The sequence below is a fragment of the Ochotona princeps genome, chromosome 14 (genome assembly GCF_030435755.1).
Source record: "Ochotona princeps isolate mOchPri1 chromosome 14, mOchPri1.hap1, whole genome shotgun sequence".
In the NCBI taxonomy this organism is placed as follows: domain Eukaryota; kingdom Metazoa; phylum Chordata; class Mammalia; order Lagomorpha; family Ochotonidae; genus Ochotona; species Ochotona princeps.
Genome location: NC_080845.1, coordinates 26,989,870 through 27,012,376, shown reverse-complemented (window position 1 = coordinate 27,012,376; position 22,507 = coordinate 26,989,870). Strand labels below are relative to the sequence as shown.

The 22,507-nt window shown below is 37.2% G+C and overlaps 1 protein-coding gene across 3 annotated transcripts in view; it reads left to right on the top strand.

Annotated features, from left to right (window-relative positions):
* The window catches only part of INVS (inversin), a 153,863-nt gene that overhangs the window by 19,985 nt on the left and 111,371 nt on the right, over window positions 1–22,507 (top strand). For all 3 annotated transcript variants that reach the window (XM_058672760.1, XM_058672762.1, XM_058672763.1), the window contains exon 3: window positions 9,930–10,096. In XM_058672760.1, coding sequence (XP_058528743.1) covers window positions 9,930–10,096 — 167 coding nt within the window. The remainder of the gene's footprint in view (window positions 1–9,929; window positions 10,097–22,507) is intronic.

The following is a 22,507-nucleotide window of genomic DNA, read 5'->3' as shown; positions in this document are numbered from 1 at the left end:
CTTGGTGAAGATTGCCTTTGATCAGGCCTGTTGGGAGTTCTGTGCCCCTCCTGGAACTTGTTTCCCAATTCTTTCTCCAGATTAGGGAAATTTTTCTTTGTTATTTCATTAAATATATCTGTAAAACCAGTTTCTCTTTCTGCACCTTCTGGGACTCCCATAACTCTTAGATTTGGCCTCTTAATAGTGTCTTTCAATTCTTGAATACTTTCTTTGGCCTGATCCAGCTCTGCTTCCAGCTTTTTGTTTGCTTCCGACGATGACAATATCTGCCAATTCTGAGATTCTTTGTTTGCTTGCTTCATTCTATTTGGAGACTCTCCACTGTCCTTTTCATTTGCTCTTCTGTGTTCTTAATTTCTGATATGTCAGCCTTGATTTGCTTTATTGCTTCCTTAAATTCTTTGAACTCTTGTATGAGCTTCCCATTGTTGATCAGAAGCTTTCAAATGAGTCTTATGGATTCTGTGTCCCCCATTTTCTCGAAGTCTTCCTCAGTTAACTCTGGGGTTGGCGTAGGGTTTTGCTCCTTTGCAGGGGAGTTTTCAGTAACATTCATTGTTCCTTTGTCTCTTCTTTTGATCTTGGTCATTATACTTCTGGTTAGCAGAGTCTTTTCCTTGGGGCAGGTTTCTAAGCTGTGTCACCCACAGGTCTACAATGTGGTTTTACTTATTGCAGTTGGTACTCAGATCTTTGCTTGCAACCACTTGTGCCGCTCCCTGCAGTGAGTTCCAGGTTTGGGTTCTTATGTCAGATTTCCACCATGGTCTCCACAGCCCCAGCTCTTGGCTCACCACTCTCCACCTCCTGTGATACCATGCTGAGGCTGCACCATGGTCTCTGTAACCTTTCTCCCACTTCCGGTTTGAGCAGGTCCCAGGATTAGAGAGACTCCAGGTGTCCTATATAGCTAGGTTGTTGGTGGAGCTGATCTTTTCGGAACCTGTTAGATGTTAGGTCTGGGTGCCACACAGACCTATTTTGACCCGTACGATTTCACAGTCCGTATTATTTTCCTGTAGGACCAATGCAATCTACTGAACTCAGTGAGTTCTCGCAAACTCAGCACATGCACAGTTCACTGTTGTCCCCTGCAGTCCCAAAGCTTCTGCCACAGTGTACAAAATGGCGCCTGACATACCACCACTAGAGTTCTTGATCTGCTGGCCATCAGATCTGAGGGCTACCCAGACCTGTCTTGGGTGGAACCTGTAGAATGCTACATTGATGCAGTTCACTGAGTCAGAAATGAGTTCTCTTCCAGCTCAGTATATGCTCAGTCTTTTCCCTTGCCTTTGCTTCCTTAGGCAAAATGGTCGACTCTAGGGGGCTGACCTGGCTGTGAAATCCACCGTGTTTTCGCACTGCCCATCTGTGATCTGCTGCTCTGTCTCTGCTCCTGGTCAAATCAAATGGACCAGCAGGACGGACAGTTCTATGTCTGGGTTCACCTCCCAAATTCCCAGTGAAAGTCCCTTCCCACCTGGTTGCTGGTGGAGTTCCGGCTGCTGGTGGAGTTCAGATTGCTGTTAGCTGAATGCTGCTGGAGTATCAGTCACTGCAACACCACACCGTTGTGTCTGCTGCTTTTCTGTGTCTGTCAGTCTCCAGGTACCCCTCTGCTGTTGTTCTGTTTTTTCCTATTTCCTGGAATATGTCATCTCTGCTTCATCCTGATTAAATGTTTTTCCATCTGTTTAAACGTGTTCTTATCCTATTCCGCCATCTTGATTCTCTCTGTTTTCAAATTTTAACATATATTATCATGTAATCACCATCATAGTTAAGATATTGAGCAATTTCCTGTGCCACTTTTTAGACAATTCCTTTTCCACTTAGTTACACCCTTTCTAGGCTGCTATGTAAAAGAACGATATTTAATTTTTTTTTTAATTCCTTCGTTGGAAAGGCAGAGAGAAGGAGAAACAGAAAGATCTTCTGTCTGCTGGTTCACTCCCCAAATGGCTGCAGCTGCCAGAGCTGAGCTGATCTGAAGCCAAGAGCTGGGGCCTTCTTCCAGGTCTCTCACACAGGTGCAGAGTCCCAAGTCTTCGGGTCATTTTCCACTGCTTTCCTGGCCATAAGCAGAGAGCAGGATGGAAAGTGGAGCAGCTGGGATATGAACCAGTGTGGGATCCTTGTGCTAGAAAGGTGAGGATTTAGCTAATTGAACCATTGTGGAATTATGTACTCTTTGAGACTGAATTCTTTCATATCTCAGCATACAGTATTTGAAATTTTTCCATAATGTTGAATGCATAAGGAATTCATTACTTTTTGTTGTTGAACAGTATTCTATTGTATTGATACACTATTGTTAGTTCTCTCATTTTGCAGTTAAAGTACATTTGTTGACAGATTCAACTGTTATGAATACTGTTGTCATAAATATATGCACACAGATTTTTACGTTAACCCAAGCGTTCCTGCTTTTATTTGTCTGAGTAAGCTAGGCAAGAGATTATTATGCCATGTGCTAAATGCATGTTTAAGTTAAAAAAAAGCTGGCCATTTTCTATAATGGCTGTATCAGTATGCATTCATACCAGCTGTGGCTCAGTGTTCTAGTTGTTCTATATCCTCTTCAGCATTTGGCATCCTCAGATTTGCCTTTGGTTTTGTTTTCATTTCAGCCATTGTAGACAGATATGTGGTAGTATCACATTGTGGGTTGAATTCATAAATCCTTGTGTGTTAATGATGTTGAACATCTTTTCATATGCTTATTTGATGAAAAGTCTATTCAAAACCTTTGCCTATCTTTTAATTTCATTATCTGTTCTTTTATTATTGTTTATTATGTCTTTTTATTATTCAGTTTTACAAGTTTTATATTTATTACCAATAGAAGGCTTTATCAGATTATGTGTTTTGCAAATATTTTCTCTCAGTTTGTGGCATGTCTTTTTATTTTCTTAACAATGGTTTTCAAATTTAATATGAGTAAAGTCAAATTTATTTTTTATGGATTGTTACTTGGTATTCTAAGAAATCTTTGTTTAATCCATGGTCACAAATAGTTTCCCCCTTCTTTTGCTTCTAAAAGCTTATGTAGTTACAGATCTTACATTTAAGTTTACAACCTCTGTAAGTTAAGTTTTAAATATATGAATATAGTGCTATATCCTGGACTAAATAATTGTATTCCCCCCATACACAACTTCCTATCTTGAAATCATAGTCCCTATAGCCGTAATAGGAGGAGGTTGGACCTTAGAAATGAAGTTTAGGCCACACAGATTGAACCCTAGTGAATTAGCCCTGTTAAAGGTGTCCCAGAAATGTTCCTAGCCCTCTTTTTCCACCACGTGAGGCTGTAGTAACTAAAAGTTGGCAGTCTGCAGCCTAGAAGCAGGTCCTCACTGGAACCTGGTCGTGCTGGTACCCTGATCTCAAGCTTACAGCCTCCAGGACTGGGAGAAGTACGTTTCTGTTTGTGAGTCAATGGTGCTTTATATCAATCAGACCTAAAACAGATGCAAATGTTAGGTTGAAGAGTGGAGGTTTGTTTTTTGTTTCTGCATATGAATTTCAAAATTTTCCAGTATTGTTTGTTTAAAAGACAATCTATTAGTTTACCCTTGTACCTTTGTTAAAATTAACTGGTTATGTATCTGTGGATCTGTGTGTCTGTTCCTTTACCATTGCCACACTGGCTTTGTTACTGTGGTGTTGTCTTCTGTTATGTCTTGAACACAGTGTGAATCTTTCAACTTCCTTCTTCTTTTTTCAAAATCATTTCTTCTTCTCTTGCTTTCTCAACAACTTTAAGTCCACATGTTCATTTCTACAAAAATTGCTTCTGGAAATTTGTCAACACATTTTTCTTAGTAATATTTTGTAGGCAAGATAAACCATGAATTTGATTCAATAGTGGTAGTACACTAATTTTCTATAGCTGTGTAGCAAATTAGCACAAACTTGTCCTACGATAATCAGCATTTGTTATCTCACACTCTCTGGACATGGCCTAGCTGTGACTTTTGCTAAGGCTCTCATGAATCAAAGTCTGAGCCAGGCCTGAGATCTCCCGGTTCAGGCTTCGATTACAAGTATATGTTGGCAGAGTTTGTCTTCATGTAGCTTTCTTTTTTTTTTTTTTAAGACTTTTATTGTGTTAAGTGATTTTGTTTTTCTTAGTGAAAATTTAAATCTTGATTTTGAATTCTTTGCTTGTAAAAGCCTGCTTCTCCAACACTACCAGGAAACTCTGCTGCTTCAAATCTTTCCAACTTCTGCCATCTTTGACCTCTAAATCCATTTTTAAAAGACTCGCCTGATTAAGGCAAACAATCCAAGCTCATATCTTTTCTGATTAAGTGAAGTTAAGTGATTAAGGAAGGACTTGAATTACACATGCAGCCCCTTCATGTCCGCCAAGCAAAAGAACCTAGTCATGGATGTGACATTTTATCATATTCATAGGCCCTGCCTGTTTCCAAGAGGAGAGAATCACGAGTGTGTAATGGGAGTGTATATGCAGGGTAACACCTTAGGATTTTACCTACCGCAAGTCTTATTCAGAGTGTCTGTATCTCAAGTGGACTCTGAAGGATCATGTCTTCCAAGGAATAAATCCAGTTAAGTTATAGATTTTTGGGTATAAACATGTTGTTTATTATTTTGCTTTTAGTGTCTGCAGGCTCTGTACTGATAACCCCTGTTTCATTCCTGATGTTAGAAATATGTGTCTGTTTTGCCTTAAGTGATCAGTCTGGTGCGGATTTATCTGTTTTATTGTCTCAAATTAGCTTCACTGAGTCTTCTATATTGTCTTTCTGATTTTAATGTTTTTTTTATCTCTCTCTTAATCTCTATTTTAATGTTATTTATCTCTGTCCACTATGTTCTTCTTGTTTTGGGTTAAATTCATTCTTTATTATTGTCCAAAGGTAGAAGTGTATATCATTTATTTGAAATCATTCTTTTAATCTAATACAAATATTCAGTGCTGGTATTTCCTTCTAGACCTCCATTATATGTAGGGTATGAACCTTACAATAGTATTTTTTTAACTTTTATTTTTGGTGATGTTTACATAGTTGATTGGGGTGGGAAGAGTCGAGAATTAGGAAAAGTGAGTAACACCATTGTTTCCAAATTTTGTTTTTCTTATTCCTGAACCCAGGGAAAGAGGAATGATAAGGGGAAAATCCGCACCCAGCCTCTCAACTGCCTCTGTACCCAGGGATGGGGAATGGCCACCTCATGTCATCTCAGAGTCCCTGATGTGGAGCATGCTCCAGGGGTTCTGCTTAAGTGGTTTTGATGGTTCTGAAATGCTGTCGATCTCGCTGATCCAAGGATGAGTAAATCCTTCCATGGTTCATTAGCTGACAGTGCACCTTAGAGTCTCTGTTAGCCCAGATATTTGCTGCCAATGCCTTACTGGGGTAGCTGAGCAATTTGTCCTGCCCTCCTTCCTCTGCTATGGTTTCAGGTGTCCTCTACAGGCTCCAATGGACTGCCATATCCTCCATGTGCATCTGGGTTTGCCATCTACTACTCCAGCTAAGCCACTGCGAAGGCCCAATTCTGACAAATGCACTCCAATATCAGACCATAGATCTTGCATTTCTCCCCGTGGTTGGAGTTCTGAGTCCAGCAGTTCAGTTGGGAGGATACCCACAGAAACCTTGTCTGAGGTGATCCCAGACCTGAATCTTTGAGTCTTGTGTTTGCTTGCCAGTGTAGGGTCCAGCTCTGTCCATCACCCACATAAGCCTGCATACACATTGGTAGTTGCAATTGCTGGGTCATTTTTGTCTCCAGCACATCTCTTATGTAAACCAATGGATGCTGCAGCCCAGGCCAACCCTGCTGACCACATTTAGCCCTCTTGTATATCAGTGGGAACTGCAGTCTGGTCAGTTCAATGCCCACTAGGCCTGCTCCCAACTCTGGTTACTGTGCTTGCCAGTATGTACGCCAGATTTGTCCAGTCTATGTCCAGCCCTGGTAATTCAATGTGGATACTGAATTAGCAGATGGAAGATCTCCCTGTTCTTCCTCTCTTTCTGTAGTTGACATTCAAATAAGTCAATAAATCTGTATATGTGTTTGTATATACATATACATGTATGCATACATACATGTATGTATGTAAATATGTACATATATTTATTTATGCATGTATCTTTCTTTATTCTTGGTGTTCCAGAATTTGTATTTTCATATCCCTTCTATTTGAAGAGATTTATTTATTCTGTTAAATCTAAAGCTTTGGGCCCGGCGGCATTTCCTAGTGGCTAAAGTCCTCATCTTGAAAGCCCCGGGATCCCATATGGGCGCCGGTTCTAATCCAGGCAGCTCCACTTCCCATCCAGCTCTCTGCTTGTGGCCTGGGAAAGCAGTTGAGGACGGCCCAATGCATTGGGACCCTGTACCCGCGTGGGAGACCTGGAAGAGGTTCCAGGTCCCGGCATCGGATCGGCGCACATCGGCCCGTTGCGGTTCACTTGGGGAGTGAAACATCGGATGGAAGATCTTCCTCTCGTCTCTCCTCCTCTCTGTATATCCGGCTTTCCAATAATAATAAAATCTTTAAAAAAAAAAATCTAAAGCTTGCTGGCCTCAAATTTACGTTGTTATTACATTTTCAATCCCAAAGAATGTTTTTTCTCAAAATATAAATTCTGAATTGACAGGAAATTTTCCTTCAACACTTCAAAAATGTTCTGTCTCTTCCCTCTTAGTTTCTGATGAAACATAAATTATTATTCAAATAATTTCTCCCTACATATAGTGCATTTTTCTCTCTTGCTGCTTTCATGATTTTTTTTTTATCTCCAGTTTTCAGATATTTTATTTCATGGATTTGGCATGGATTTCTTTTGGTTTATCCTGTTTGACTTCGTAAATATATAGGTTTATATCTTTCACCAAATTTGGGCCATTTCCAGCCATCATTTCCTCATTTTCAATCCCTTTACTCTTTTCTCTCTTTCTGAGACTGATATTTTCTTATTGTCTCACAGGACCCTTCTTTCCATCTTTTCTATCTATTGTTCAGATTGAATAATTTTATCAGCCTGTCTTCTTTCCTCTCTCATTCATTCTGCTGCTGGACCTACTCAGTTTTTAATCTTGCTTGTTTTATTTTGTTGTTTGCTTACTAAATATTATTATTCCAAAATTTTCACTTATCTTATCTCTGTATTTTTTCTTTCTTTGCTGAAACTTTCAATTTTCCAGTGTTTATTATTATTTGAGCATTTTTATGATAGCTAATTTAAAATCATTGTCAGCTAATTCTGATATCTATAATGTTTTGGTATCTATTGGCTGTTCTTGCTTAAATTTTTTTCATGCTTGAACTGTAGTAATTGGTGATTGTAGCTTTGACAATATGCCTAGTTTGTTGTAACTCTGAATCATACTTAAATATCCTATTTTAATAAACTGACAATCTTCAAATTTAGAATAAATATTCTGTTTCACTTTTGCAGACTGTGCTTCAAAGGTCAAGTTAGTGTCCAGAATTCTTTCAGGCTCTTATACTCTGTCCTACTTCATTGTTACCCAGACCAATTTAGGACATGGGCAGTATTCCACTCCTGATTCAGTTCTCAGATCTTTTGTTAATTTTGTTCTGATCAGTTTTGCACGTGGCTGCTCAGAAGTGGCTATGATTTCAAGTAACAGTTTACAGAACTGCTTTCTACCACTTTTTCTTATTCATGATTCGCCTTTATTTCAGAAAGTGTAAGATATCACCTCATTATCATGCATTGCTTAATTCAAGGCAAGATCCTTGACAGGGCTCCTCTCCAGAGTCTGTACAGTGACAGTGGAGAGGGGAAGAGATATACTTTGTTTTGTTCTATGTACGTAGAGTAGAACAGGTATAGTTAAATGGGCTTAGTCTACAGGACTACCTGCTTTGTAATTTTGTAAGTAGAGAGAACAGGCTCGTTTTGCAGAACTGTATGTTTGTAGCACTTGATGTTTCCAGGTTATTGGATATGTGGCACCCAGGCTGTCTAATACACAGGAGGCCAAAAGTTCCCTTCAGGAGACTTACTGTGTATCAAGTTCCAAAGTCCTTAACCAGTTTGCCTTTCTTGTCCAATTCTAATTTATTTTGGACCAAGTTTTCAGTTGTAATTATTTGGAGAATCACAATTATTTTTTTAGCCCTTGTCTGCTCGCCTGCAGGAAAGTGATCTTTTAGCTTTTTACTTGTTGAACATTATGGTTAGTGGTGCTTTAAACCTGTAATTTATAAAATAAATCAAAATTATGTTATTGCAAAGATTGAAGGGAAAAATGAAAGAACAAAACAAGGAAGGAAGGGGGGCTTAAGGGAAGGACAGAGGGAACTGTGGTTATCTTCTTTAAATTTTATCTTTGAAATACTTGACATTTGTACTCTTTATATTAATACAAATTTCTAAACAGAATCAAGCTACTATGCTATTACTACGTCTTCTCTAGAGTGGAAAATCAGCCATGACTCATGTTTGTATCCTTCATTAAAATATACCATGATTCTTAGTATTTAGTGGTCAGCACTAAATAAGGACTTGTTGACAAAACAAAGGAGTAGCAAAGGAACATAACCTGCTGTATTTCTCAAACTATCTACTTGGCCTTACATAATAATTAAAAATAGGGCCCTTGGGATCATCAGTTTGCATTCTATCTCCAAGGACTATTTACCCCATGGATGTCAACAGGTTCTCTAACTTGTCTTAATTTCTGTTTCCTATAATAGAGGAATGTTAATGTCCATCTCATAATTAAAAATTAAGTAATGCATTTATTTAGCTCAGTTCTTGATAATTTACCTAGTGTATTACTCAGCTTTTCATTACTGTAACAAGACACCTCAGGAAGGCTAAATTTATAAGAAAGAAAATATATTTTTTGACTCACAGATCTGGAGGTACAAAATCTAGAGGCCTCATCTGAAAGCAACTTTCTTACTGGCAGAACATGGCATGGCAAGAGACAGGGAGCATGTGCATCTGTCTGTTTGCTCCCTCTCTCTTTCTCTTTTTAAAGATTTGTTTATTGGAAAGTCAGAGTTACAGGGATAGAGGGAAAGACGGAGAGAGAGAGAGAGAGAGAGAGAGAGAGAATTATGTTCCATCTGCTGGTTCACTCCGCCTACCGGTTGGGGCTGGCCAAAATAGTGGGTCTGGGCCAGGCTGTGAAGCCAGGAGCTTCTTTCAGGTCACCCGCAGAAGTAGCAGGGGACCAAGTACTAAAGCCATCAGGACGGAGCTAGATTGGAAGTGGAGCAGTTGTGACATAAAGAAGCACCCATATAAAATCACAGCATTGAAAGTGGCAACCTTCCATACTATGCCACAATGGCACCTTCTTTGTGGTCTTGTATAAAAACAGCATGAAATATTAATGGAACTCTTATTCCTTAGTCCCACTCCAATCTAGTTACTCTCAAAAGCCCCACCTCTGAACATCATAATTGGATTAATTCTCCACTTTCTTTTTTTAAGATTTTTTTTTTGGAAAGTCAGATTTACAGAGAGAAGGAGAGACAGAGAAACAAACATTTCATCGTCTGATTCACCCCCCAAGTGGCCGCAACAGCCAGACCTGAGCTGATCTAAAGCCAGGAGCCTCTTCTGGGTCTCCCACATGGGTGAAGGGTTCGAAGGCTTTAATCCGTCTTTGACTGCTTTCCCAGACCACAAGCAGGGAGGTGGAAGGGAAGTGGAGCAGCTGGAACACAAACTGGTGCCTGTATGGGATCCTGGTGCATGCAAGGCAAGAATAGTAGCCACTAGGCTTCTGCGCCAGGCCCAATTCTCTACCTTCTTAGTACCGTAAGACTTGGGCACTCAATGCTTGAACTCAAGGGATAAATATTTTAACTTCAGAGCTTAATAAGCATAGTTCCTTCTTGTGTTAACAATAACAATTCTAAAATAGTCATTATCTGTTCCTTATATTTATAGGAAACCCTGCTCTTAAAGACAAAGAAGATCAATTTGGCAGAACACCACTTATGTATTGTGTGTTGGCTGACAGACTGGACTGTGCAGATGCTCTTTTGAAGGCAGGGGCGGATGTCAACAAAACTGACCATAGCCAGAGAACAGCCCTCCACCTTGCAGCTCAAAAGGTGAGAATAAGGGTTATGGGTTATGTTTGGTGTGGTATTTCATAGTTGATTAATTATACTATGCCCTAAAGAGATGATGAAGAGAATATAAATACAAAACATAAAACTTTTACATTTAATATTCCTTTTCTAAAGGCAGTCTTTAAACAGCAGAGACTAAAGAACAGATAGCCATCAGTAGCTGCATTTACTTATCTGGATTCCTCAAATAATGACATTATTTTCTGTGATTTAAGGTTTGCTGAGGAAAAAAGATCAAAGTTATATGTACAATATGACTGTGTTACAAATCTATTTATGTATAAGAAAACAATTATTTAAAATATACAAAAATGTCCATGTTTGCTAGATTTAAATATTGGGAAGAGAAATGTGGATTTTAATACTTTAAACCTAAACAATACTTTAGTAGTTTAATGCTGTTTAAATGTGTTTTCTTAGTAAGTATCACTTCTACAATAAGAAATTGTAATTTCTCTTGAAATGCAGGAAAATAAAATTTTACCAACTGTTTTAAAATGCAAACTACATTACCACCATCAGCTATTTCAAGTTTTTAAAGAGATAGTTTAGACCTCGGATCTTTAGAATTAAATACATCTAAGAGATAAGATGTGAAGTTTCAAAATTATTTAAAAATTACCTAAAGCTGTTTCCCCCCCCAATAAAATTTTGGTTTATGAAATATATTTCCAGTGCCTGGTAGTTTGTGTGTGTGTGTGTGTCATTTTATACCTCTATATTTTTGGAATAAAGCAATGAATATAAGTTGGATTCAGACGAAACTATTGGAGTTATTTCTCATTTAAATTTGAACCAGATAAGGCTAATTAATTGAGGGGTTACAAAAATACCTTTTCATTAATTGAATCCTTACAAGGGGCTGACATTAAGATGCACGGCTGAATACTCCAGTCATGTGTTCTCATTAATTAAATATGTCATGTTATTTCCAGAGTTGCTTCTCTTGAATTTGCTTGTTATTATTATATTTTTTATAAAACCCCCCTCATTTTCTATTTTAACTGCTGCTTAGGTATTTAAAAACTTTGACCTAGGCTTGTCAGCTGATAAAACTATTCAGTCAGAAAATGGTACTGCATTAATTTGTTCTCATGAAAAGGTAAACAAGGAAAAGTGAACAGTCCAGACAGAAGTAGGCCCAATATTAAGAATTTTATATCCATTCAGTTGTTTTCATTGTGATTCACTTAGGTGTAAAACTCAGTTCAAACTTGTAGTTTGAAGGGACCTAATAATATCAACCAGATTATGTGGGAGAAGATAAGGATGTAAGTTGATGACTCAATGCAATGGCAATTTTGTAGAAATATAACACAACCAAAATAATTGGAAGAAGAAGTATATATAAGTAGATATGTTGACCCTGAGTCTCTTGATGAGCTACAGTATATTATTTTCTTTTGCCCTTTGTTTCTGTTTTGATTTCAGTGGTGATTTTATGCTGTGAAAGAATAGAGTTATGACTATTATGTAGGAGTTAACATAGTTAACATCTCATATTCTTTCAAATAACTAATAATTAAACATTACTTTTTTTCTATGTTACCGACATTTTTAAGTGCCCACCAGAAGCAGTAATGTGGCTTAAAACGACACTAACACTAACTAGTAGAACTTCTAGAACCAGGAAAATAATCTCTGGTATCCTGCTCTGCCCAGTCAAGCCTTGGTGTTATTTTTAGTTTCATGCTTCAAACAAAGCAGCATGTTTTTAAAAATCAGAAACATTTTAGAACAAGAGGGAATAATATGGTGAATGATCTAAACAAAATTTCTTTTACAAAAAAAAAAAAATAAGAAAGGTTTTAAACAGAGGAGAGACAGAGAGATTTCCATCTACTGCTTTGTTCCCCAAATGGCCTTAATAGCCAGAGCTGAGCTAATCCAAAGCTGGGAACCAGAAGCCTCCTCTTGTTCTCCCACATGGGTGCAGGGGCCGAAGGATCCAGGCTACCCTCCACTGCTTTCCCAGGCCATAAGTAAGGAGCTGGATGGGAAGTGGAGTAGCTGGAATATGAACCAGCACCTATATGGGATGCTGGCACTTGCAGGTAGAGAATCAGCCTTTTTAGTTACCACATGACCCAAATCTAAACATAATTTTTAAAGAACAGTTGGAAATGTTGTATCCCCGATCTGTAACATACCTGCTTCTAAGCTTATAGAAACACAAATTCTCTTTAGAAGAAAAAAAATTCACCTTAAGCTTCCAGAATTTTTCCATATTAAAATAAACCAAATATGATCTCACAATGAAAGATCACCAGACAAATACAAAGCAATCTATTATGGTTGAGGGGAGAAACAGAAAACAGATCTGTTTACAGAAACCATCAGATATTAGCATCATTAGAGGTACGGCATAAAATAACCAGTAATGGAATTGTAGGAGAAGGTATTGTGGCACAGCAGGGTGAGCCTCTTTCGGGGATGCCCACAACTGATATCTGAATACCTGATATCCAGTCCATCCCTTGGCCTCTGATCCAGATTTCTGCCAATGAGCAGTCTGGGAGGCAGCCGATGATGGCTCGAATACTTGGGTTCCTACCACTGCTGTGGGAGACCCAGAGAGTTACTGGCTTACGGCTTTAGGCTGTGTCATTTGGGGAATGAACCAGAGGGTTCTCTTTCTCCTTCATCTCCTTCCTCCTCTGCCCTCCAAGGATAAAAATAAATCAACCTTAAAAAAGCAATTAGTAATGGGATAAGAATAGAAAATAATTCAAGTAGAAAAGGATAAAGATAAAGAAGAAGGGGCCCAGCGCAGTTGATAGTGGCTGAAGTCTTCACCATGAATGCACCAGGATACCATATGGGCGCCGGTTCTAATCCCAGCAGCCCCGCTTCCCATCCAACTTGCTGCTTGTGGCCTGGGAAAGCAGTCGAGGATGGAACAAAGCCTTGGGATCCTGCACCCACATGGGAGACCAGAAGGAGGTTCCTGGCTCCTGGCTTCAGATCAGCTTAGCTCCAGTCATTGCGGTCAGCTGGGGAGTGAATCTCGAACAGAAGATCTTCCTTTCTGTTTCTCCTCTTCTCTGTATATCTGCTTTTCCAATAAAAATAAATAAATCTTAAAAAAAAAAAAAAGCTAAGAAGGAATCAAACAACAGACCAAGCATCAATTCTGGCCATGAGGTGCTTGTTTTGGATGAACTCTTCTGCCCCAGAATTCCATAGAAACTGAAGGAAACACGTGCACTGTTCGAAGTCATTGAGGACAATCAGCATTGCAAAGTCTGCACAACTAGTCATTCAAAAAAGGACAGCATGTGATGTGAACTCCACCACTTTTTTCCTAGCACCACATCCATCCTGGCTTTTTCGTTTTAAAGTGTTTTCCAAATTGGAATGCAAAAGAATGCAACTCTAACAGGAAGCAGCAGTCTTACTAGACTGAAGAAACTAAGGTAGAATTAGAAAAGACTAGTGGCTGGAATTTGAAGGGTAATGCCATGGAAGGAAGGGAACTGCGCAGAAGAACTCCGAAAACCTGAGTACAAAGTTCTCTGAAGTCACTAGCAGGTTCCTAAAATTGTATAGTATAGGGCTTCAGGACCTAAAAACTTATTTGTAAACAACAGCTGGGAGACTAAAGATCTGAGCAGATTGTTTTTAGAGTGTCCTGTATTTTCGTTCACATGTAAGTCTTTTAATACGTAACAAATTGATTTTTGTACAGGGATCTATCTATGTTTTAAAACCTGAATTACTGGTTTTTCCAGCATGATGTAGTTCATTTTAAGCCAAGGACTAAGTTGTCCATGCACTCAACTGGGTTTCATGATTTTTGTTGTTGTTTTTCCTAAATGGTCCTAAAATACTAGCAAGCCATTTAGAAAATTAGAAAATTAAAATTATATGAGCAGAATATTTGAAGGGAATTAATTTGCTACTCAAAACTGCTTTATAAGAGGAGAGTAGAAATACATAGAAAACTATTGTAATTCAGGCCAATAGGAAGCAGTTGATGTAAATGATGTAATTTGGCAAACAAAAATTTTCACCAAATAATTGTTTTCCATGTAATCATTGATATATACCCAGAGAGATAGTAAAAAGTGAATTGCATAGGTCTTCTGCACACAAGTGCCTTTTTTTGGGGGGGGGGGGCTTGTGAAAGTAAAATTCCATGTTATTCCAAAGATGGGACCCTTGGAATTGAATGCTTTCCTCCTTCTCTGTCCCTGAGCCCAAGCTCCTCTCAGCTTCTTGGGGATGCAGCTGGGCAGAGACCGAGAGGGGAAATGCTCCTCCCTCCCCAGGGCTCTGGGTTGGAAATCCATGGGTTTTTCAAGGTGGTCATAGCAGTTCCAGATACTTTCTGGAATGTCACAGTCCTGTTAAATCTGGTTTCCCTTTGTTTAGTGAACCTTATTGATATATTGGGTAGCAAATATTCTTTTCAGGTCTCCTCTTTTCCACTTACTCTAATGTATGTGAACTCAGAAATGTGATGTATATATAATTATCAACATTCATGTATTCATTCATTCATCTTTCAAATATTATAGTCATATAATGTGGTAGGCCTTAAAATACAAAGATGCTTTTAAATTGCTTACAAATATCATGGTTGATGATATTAAACAATTTAAAAAAGGGCCCATATATTGTTCAATACATAAATGTTGTAGAAAATGTCAAAGCTATCACATGTAAATAGGCATTATTATTATTGATTCATTCTCATATGTTCTTATTTTATGTATAATAAATTTATTATGTCATCTTACCGTAGGTTAATTTGAGGGAAAAATTCATGCTCCCCTGGTATGAATTTTTTGTTTGCATCTCTGTTAGAACCTTATTTCTTTGTATTGTAATTATGGCTTACTTGTGTCTTTCCCACTAACCCAGTGCTCTAGGCAATAACTTTGTTTTATTTATTTTTGAATATTCCTAGATCTAGCGCAGTATCTGACATGACTTGGTTGAATGAATTTTATGTTACTGATAAAGTCATTAGTAATACAAAAGCCAGACATTTTGTTTATTAGAAACATTTATCCAGTTTCAAAATACATACATGTGGAAAAAATTATTGAACTGTGCTGCTTGGTTTTGACACATATTTACTTCTCTGGAAACAAATTGCTGTTAGTACAAGCTTCTGAGGAAATGGTACGCATGAAAATAAAATTAATCTCAATATACTAAACATCTGTACCTAATTTATTTTTCATTTACTACCCTCAGTTTAATCCAAGAAAGCAATTGATCATACCTTTTCTGCGCTCATCCTGTTGTTAGAAATGTTTTGCTCTAAAGAGTCCATCATTTCTTTGACTTCTACAGATACATGTATTTGTTAATAAAAAAGCACTAAGAATCTTACAAAATGCCAATAGTTATATATTTTAAAGCTTGCAGAAGGTTATTTATTTGATGAATAGAAAATTACATTTAAAAATTATACCATGTTAAATATATACCTACATTTATAAATTATACCATGTTAAATATAAATTATACCTACATTTATATAGGTATATAGGTATATACCTACATTTATATAGGTATATATAAATTATACCTACATTTAAAAATTATACCATGTTAAATATAAAAATTAAAGAAGCTTCAGGTTTTGGTGTGCTGCGATTATTCTGTTTTTTATTTGCAAACATTTATGAAAACTAAAGATTCAATACTAGTTTTCAGACTTCAAGATAAGTTTTTTCCATGTTCATATTTTACAAAAGGCAAAGGAAAAATAATACCTCTGTATTATTAAGCTCTTATGGAGACTTATAAGAGATAACACTATTTGGTTTCCTTATTTCCATATGTGCATACACACATACTAAACAGTATGTTCTTCAGGCCTGTTTAACTCTGTATTCCTATATTCCTTCTCAGTGTACATACACTATTACCGTAACTCATTACCATGCTGTTAACTAGAAATTTTGTTTATCTTTTATCTCATTCTCACTGAGGCTGTTACACAGTGATAGTCATGGCTCAATTCCTCTTATGCTTACAATTCTTGTGTATATCCAACACTTACTGATACTACAGTAATCTATCTTTCCCCTACTCCTCTGATAGTTCATTTGTTTTCCTTGTTAACTCCTTTAACTATCAAAAGTTCTGCCTGAAGTAAAAATCTGTATATTCCATCCCCCTTAAATCTCTTCTACTTTTCTAACTTTGAGCTGTTTAATTGTAAATCTTTGTCTGTAGCTCCAACTTTTCTCCCAATTTCGCCTTATATTTCTGTCTTCTAGAAATCTCTGTATGTCTTTCCAAAGTCTCAATTTCAGTATATCTAAAATAAAGCTTCAGCATATGCTATAACCAACCTTCCATCTGATTTTTTTGAAAGTTTATTGAATTAATATGATCAAAAATTAACTGTTAAACATAAACATTCAGGAACATCTCACATATATAACGCTGTGCCTAATTCTGGAGTATGTCAGCCATTCTAATATGAAATCTCTTATCCATCAGTTTCTTCTCATGGCCCATACTGGCAAATATACATTTTTATGTTTAGGAATTTATCTCATAGGTATTTCATGGAAGTTGTGTCACATATGACTTTTATGCCTGACTCTTTCACTTAACATAATGTTTTTTGCTGCTCATCCAGGTAATCATATTTCAATGTTTCATTCTTTTGTATGGATAAATAATGTTTTCTATTGTGTATAGTATATATATAGTATACTACTGTATTTATACCATATATACCGTATTTATGTTATAGATCTATATACACATAATTGTGTGTATGTGTATTTTTTAATCTCATCAACCATGGATGTTTGGACTATTTCTACCCCTTGGCTATTGTGATTAGTGCTACTGTGAATGTATGTGCATGTGTAACTGTTTGCAGTTCTTCCATCTAATTGTGTTTTATCAATTTGTGCTGTTAATAATGATCAGTTACCCAGGTTAGAACCTTTATGGCACATAGTAGCTGCCAAATATTTATTAATTGAATAGATTTGCTAATGTGTCAAAGGAGATATTTTTCACTTCTTTGTAATTGTTAACTCTGAATTATAGTCCTTGTTCTGCTACTGATTATTTATCTTCAGGCAAGACATAACCTTTGTATGCTTGGTCTTCCTCTCTGTAAAATAAATTTCTTGAGCCACAAGTATAAGCAAAGTCAAAAGATGATGCGGGAAAATACATTTTAACTTACAACAAAGGCCAAATAGAAATTGCTCCTGGAATTGATGAGAAAGATAGCAATCCCAGGGAGAAGTTCACATTTAAAGAAAGGCACATAAGCTTCAATCATTTGAAAGTATATTCAAATCTGCTTTTAGAGAAATACAGGAATTGGCATTGTGGCTGGTAAAGCCACTGCCTGCCATACCACCATCCTTTAAGGGTGCCAGATCATGTCCTGGCTGCTCCACTTTGTATGCAGTTCACCCTTCATGCACTGGGATAAGCAGCACAAGAGCACCCCAATGTTTGTATTCTAGCTATAAATGTGGAAGACATGTGTGAAGCTTCTGGCTCCTGGCTTTGCCCTGGAGCAGTGCTGGCCTTTGCAGCCATCTGGGGAGCCAGTGCTGTCTTCTCTCTGTGACTTCAACTTTCAAAATAAATAAACAGAAGAAAAAGAAGAAGTGAAATGAGGGAGAGAGGGAAAGAAGGAGAGAAGAGAAAAAAGAAGCAGGACAAAAGTAAAATGGAAAGAGTTCAATTAAACCCATCATTTAAACCTATTTTTAAAGGCTGTGAAAATAATTTAAATGGAGTTACGTTGGAAATAACATTCTTAAATATATTCTCAGTCTTTAGCGGAAGTCTTTCTATAAAACAGCACGTGTCATTCTGTTTCAGGAAATGTCACTTTTCTTGATGTCTTAGATGGTGCATCCATACATGAATACATCTTCACATTTATCATTCAACTTAGTGGTTTAGATGCACTGATGCTGTTAAAGTGATAGGGTTGCTGGACTTCCGTAATCTTATTTAAGACTAATAGACTACCCTGTATGAAAAATTGTCACTTTCTGTTACCTTTTTTTCTTACAAAGATAAGTGTTCATCATAGCAAATAAATTAATAAAGGAGAGGAGAAGACGCAAGAAAGAAAAAGAAAAAGAGAGAGAGACAACCCGGGCGGGGATGTGTTTTGTGTTGTTACTCATACCTTTTGCTGCAATTTATTAAGCATTTTCAGTGTATACTACTAGGCTTCTCTGGAACTACATTGACTCAGTAGTCTATTTTTAGATAATTGGGTTATATATTGTACCACAAACTACATAACCAGTGGATATCTGAAGAATAAGTAAGCAGTGATAGTTCATGTGGTTTTGGCTGTCCTGTGCTTGTAAAAGAAGACATCATAAGACATTTGTGATGCCTGCATTCCTAAGAGATGCGGGGAAGTCTCAGCATATGAAACACTTACGTTGTAGAATCTTAATGATCTCCTCAAGAGATAGATGATGTTCGGACAACCCTTGTCAACCCTACCTAGGCTGCTTTTTTCCAAGCAGTGAGAAAGTCCTTTTCTAGAGTCTTTCCTTCATTTTTTTTTCAACTCCTGGGGTTTATAACTAGTATCTTTTGTCCTCTTGCACATTTTTAGGAACTAATTCTAAGCCTGTCCTGTCATTTTTCCAGTTTAGAAAAACTTTTAGATATTTAAGATCTTAGTTTCCAATTGATGGTCCAGTCAAAACTTCAGTTGGTCTGTTTTCACGCAATTCCAAGGACTGAAAGAAAAGCCTGTCTGTTCTTTGATCTTAGTTCATGAGCTTCAACTTGCATGCATAAAATTTACCATCACAACAAACAACATCTTAGTTGAAATCATTTCTTTCTTTATCTAACATGATCCTACTTTGAAAAACAACTTCATTTAACTTCAGGATAGCTTCACAGATGTTGGAGTAAATGTATATTACACATTTTCTGTGTAATTAAACTGAAGGAAACTGAAATTGGTCAATTTCTTCAAGGCCACTTTGTCATCCTCAGAGTGAGGAATTACCTTGTGATGTGATCCCTAGCTCAGTGCTCTTGATACTGCTTTAGCAAAAGAAAATCTACTTATTTTCCTAAAGCTTTCTTTCTTAGACTCTTGATTCTTCTATCCAAATGTAATTTCTAAATTCAATTTTTTTTCCATCAAATTTCCAAAAATACACGTAAGGGTTTCATTCTTACAAAGCATACTTGGAATTTGAACATCTTCCTTTAAATACATTGTTTTGTTTGTTTGTTATCTGTCATACTGCTCAGACATGGTAGAACAGCCATAAAGATTGTAATTTGAAACCTCATGGCTTGCAAGATTTTGCTTTAAACATGATAGTGTTTTCTACAGTGTATTCATTTTCCAGACATCTTTATCTTTTCAATGACCCTTGCTTTTACCAAGACATGAAAATACAAGCATCTGCTTTCTATGAATAGATTCAGAGATCCCCCCAAGCCTGGATTCCCATGGAAACCAATCAAAAACTAAAAGGAAAAGAAAGAGTATGTATTGAATTTCCCTGAGACCCACAGCTTGTTTTTCATTAGACTCATGCTGATTTCTTTTCAACTCTGGGCACAGAGCCAACAAATATTTTTACTGCTGATAAAAAGGAATTTCAGATCCATTTATTTTCATTTAACCTTTTAAAAATTAATTTTGTATGTAACATAAATTCCAAAGAAAACTTGAGCATTAATTTTCCAATTATCTTCTTATGTCCTAGGACCATAGTTGCTCACATAATTTCCTCTTCTTTTCTTCTCAGCTCATATTTTACTGTTAAAGAAAAAAAGGTGGCGGGGAGGGAATCAGAGGCTTATTATCCCTCAGTGTGAGTATTTTCAACCCCCAGGCACCACATTTTCCCTGAGACCAATCAGAGAAGTCTTTGCACCTCCCTTATATGTTAAGCTTTTACAAAGCCCAAATGGTGTTTTATAAATATGATAGCCAAATTAGCACCAAAATGCCCAAGTGGGAGGAATCAAGAGACTTAGGGAGGTGATGGGTAGGGAAAACAGGTTGTAATTTTTAATGAGGTAATTAAACTGGTATTCATTGAAGATCTCTGTCTTGTCTCTCTCTTTCTCTGCAATTCTGACTTTCAAGCAAAAATAAATAAATCTTAAAATTGTATATGTTTTCACTCTGAATAAGGTGATAAGTCTTCAGCAAGTTTTGAGAACAGTAGTGACATGTTCTGTCCTACGTCTTGAAAGAATCATCTAACCAAGTAAAGTTTTCTCCAGTTTTACTGTTATCTGTTCCTCATCTACTCCTCATATGTAATTCCCTTACAGTAGAAATGCACACATTTGTGTAAATAATATTGAAAATGGATACCTAGTACTGAATACACTCAAAGCCTGACAAGCCCAGAATGTAACGTGACTTATCACTGTTGACATGTTGTCAACCAAATGCAGATGATTTGTGTTGAAAGTTTTTCAAATAAGTCTGTTTCATACTCTCTGCTGCTTAAGATATATCTTGTGTTCATATTGTTGTTTTGGATCAAAATGCAGCATTTTACTGTATGCATATTTTGAGGTGCCACCGATTACTTAGAGTTGACCATTCTTTTTTTTTATTAATCCTGTACTTTGTGAATGCAACCACATATGTCATTTACCACATAGATACTTGTTTGCATGTTTGATTGCCCACTGATGGAGAGAATCATTTTTTAAAAACATACCTTTTTTTTGTTTGAAAATCAGAGTTACAGAGAGAGAGAGAGAGAGAGAGAAAACCTCCCTCTTCTGATTCACTCATCAGATGCCCACAAAGGCCAGTGGAAGTCAGGCCAAAACCAGGAACAGGAGTTTCATCTGAGATTCCTGATTGGATAGCACAGGTTCAAACACTTGTCCATCTTCAGCTGCTTTTTTCCAGTTTATTAGCAGAGAGCTAAATCAGAAGTGGTGCAGCCAAGAAAAGAATCAGCACCCACATGGAACACTGACAGTGCAGACTGCAACCTGGTATACCACAGCCCTGGCCCCCTAATAAACCTCACTGTGGAAGGGCATTTAGTGATCATTTTGTTTCCACTATCTAGTACTTACAACTCTGTCAATGCTTGCTGAATTGAATTGAGTTCATCATACACCCTATCAATATCATCTCAGTTTTTGAGTTTGGTGTTCAGCATAGTTGACGTCTGTCCCACTTTGGAGTCTCTGGTATTCTTATCATAATCTTTGACATCAATATAGATTCTGCTTATGGAAAGGCTTTGTTACTGAAACACTAGTGCTAAAATCAAGTTCACTAATTTAAGATGTTTTATTCTTTTATTATACTGTCTAAACTGTGTCATCAGTGTTAAGTAGGATTCTTGAAAAATTTTATATAATCTCACAGAACCCATTTTTTTGCCACATTAATGTTGATGAGTATGACATTCACTCATTTCTTCAACAGCTCCATACACTTTTAGTATTTAATATAATGTTAGTCCATTTTCTGTTGTTGCTGTAACAAAAAATGCTGTAACTTGGTACCTTATAAAGTAAGTTTATTTGACTTAAAATTCCGGTGGCTAAAGAGTTCAGGTAGCACAGCACTGGCATCCTGGTGTGAAGGATACTCCTCTCACTGTGTCACAGCGTGAAAGAGAAGCTGAAAAGGAGCTGTATGCATACAGAAAAGGTCTCCAGTATCTGAACCTTTGAGGGTCAGTTTATATCTAAGCCATAGCAACTGTATATTAGGAATTATTCTGCATTTCTGTGCATAAACATATGGTAAGTCAGTATTTCATTAATAAAAGTACACATATTCAGGAAGGTGAGAGACAGGAGGTGAGACAGAGCAAAAGAGAGATCATCCCTCTACTGGTTTAATCCCCAAATGACCACAATGACCAAGGCTGGGCCAGGCCAAAGTTAGGACCCAAGAGCTTCATCGGGGTCTCCCACATGAATGATAGGGTCCAAGCACTTGGGCCATCTTCTGCTTTTCTTGTACCTTTAGCAGAGATCAGGATCAGAAGCAGAGCAGCTGGTGCATAAACCAGCACCCGTATTAGATACTGGTTTTCTAGGCAGCATTTTTTTTTTTTTACCCGTTATGCCATAATATTCAACCCTATGAATCTTAAACTAGGAGACCTAGATGAATCTCCTGACTCTGGGCTCCAACATGGCCTAGTGCTAGCCATTGCAGTCTGGGAAGTGAACCCACAGATATTCCTTGTGTGTGTGTGTGTATGTATCTCCCCTCTTGCCTACTCCCTTGTCTCTGTAACTCTGACTTTTAAAAATAAATAAATAAATTTTTAAGAAAATGGAAATAATATACTCACAGTTGATCTTAAGCCATTCCAGATTTCAAAAGACATGTTTGAATCCTTGAGAATTTTGTGTTCAAATCTTTCTATCTCTTTGTTATTCATCGGTTTGACC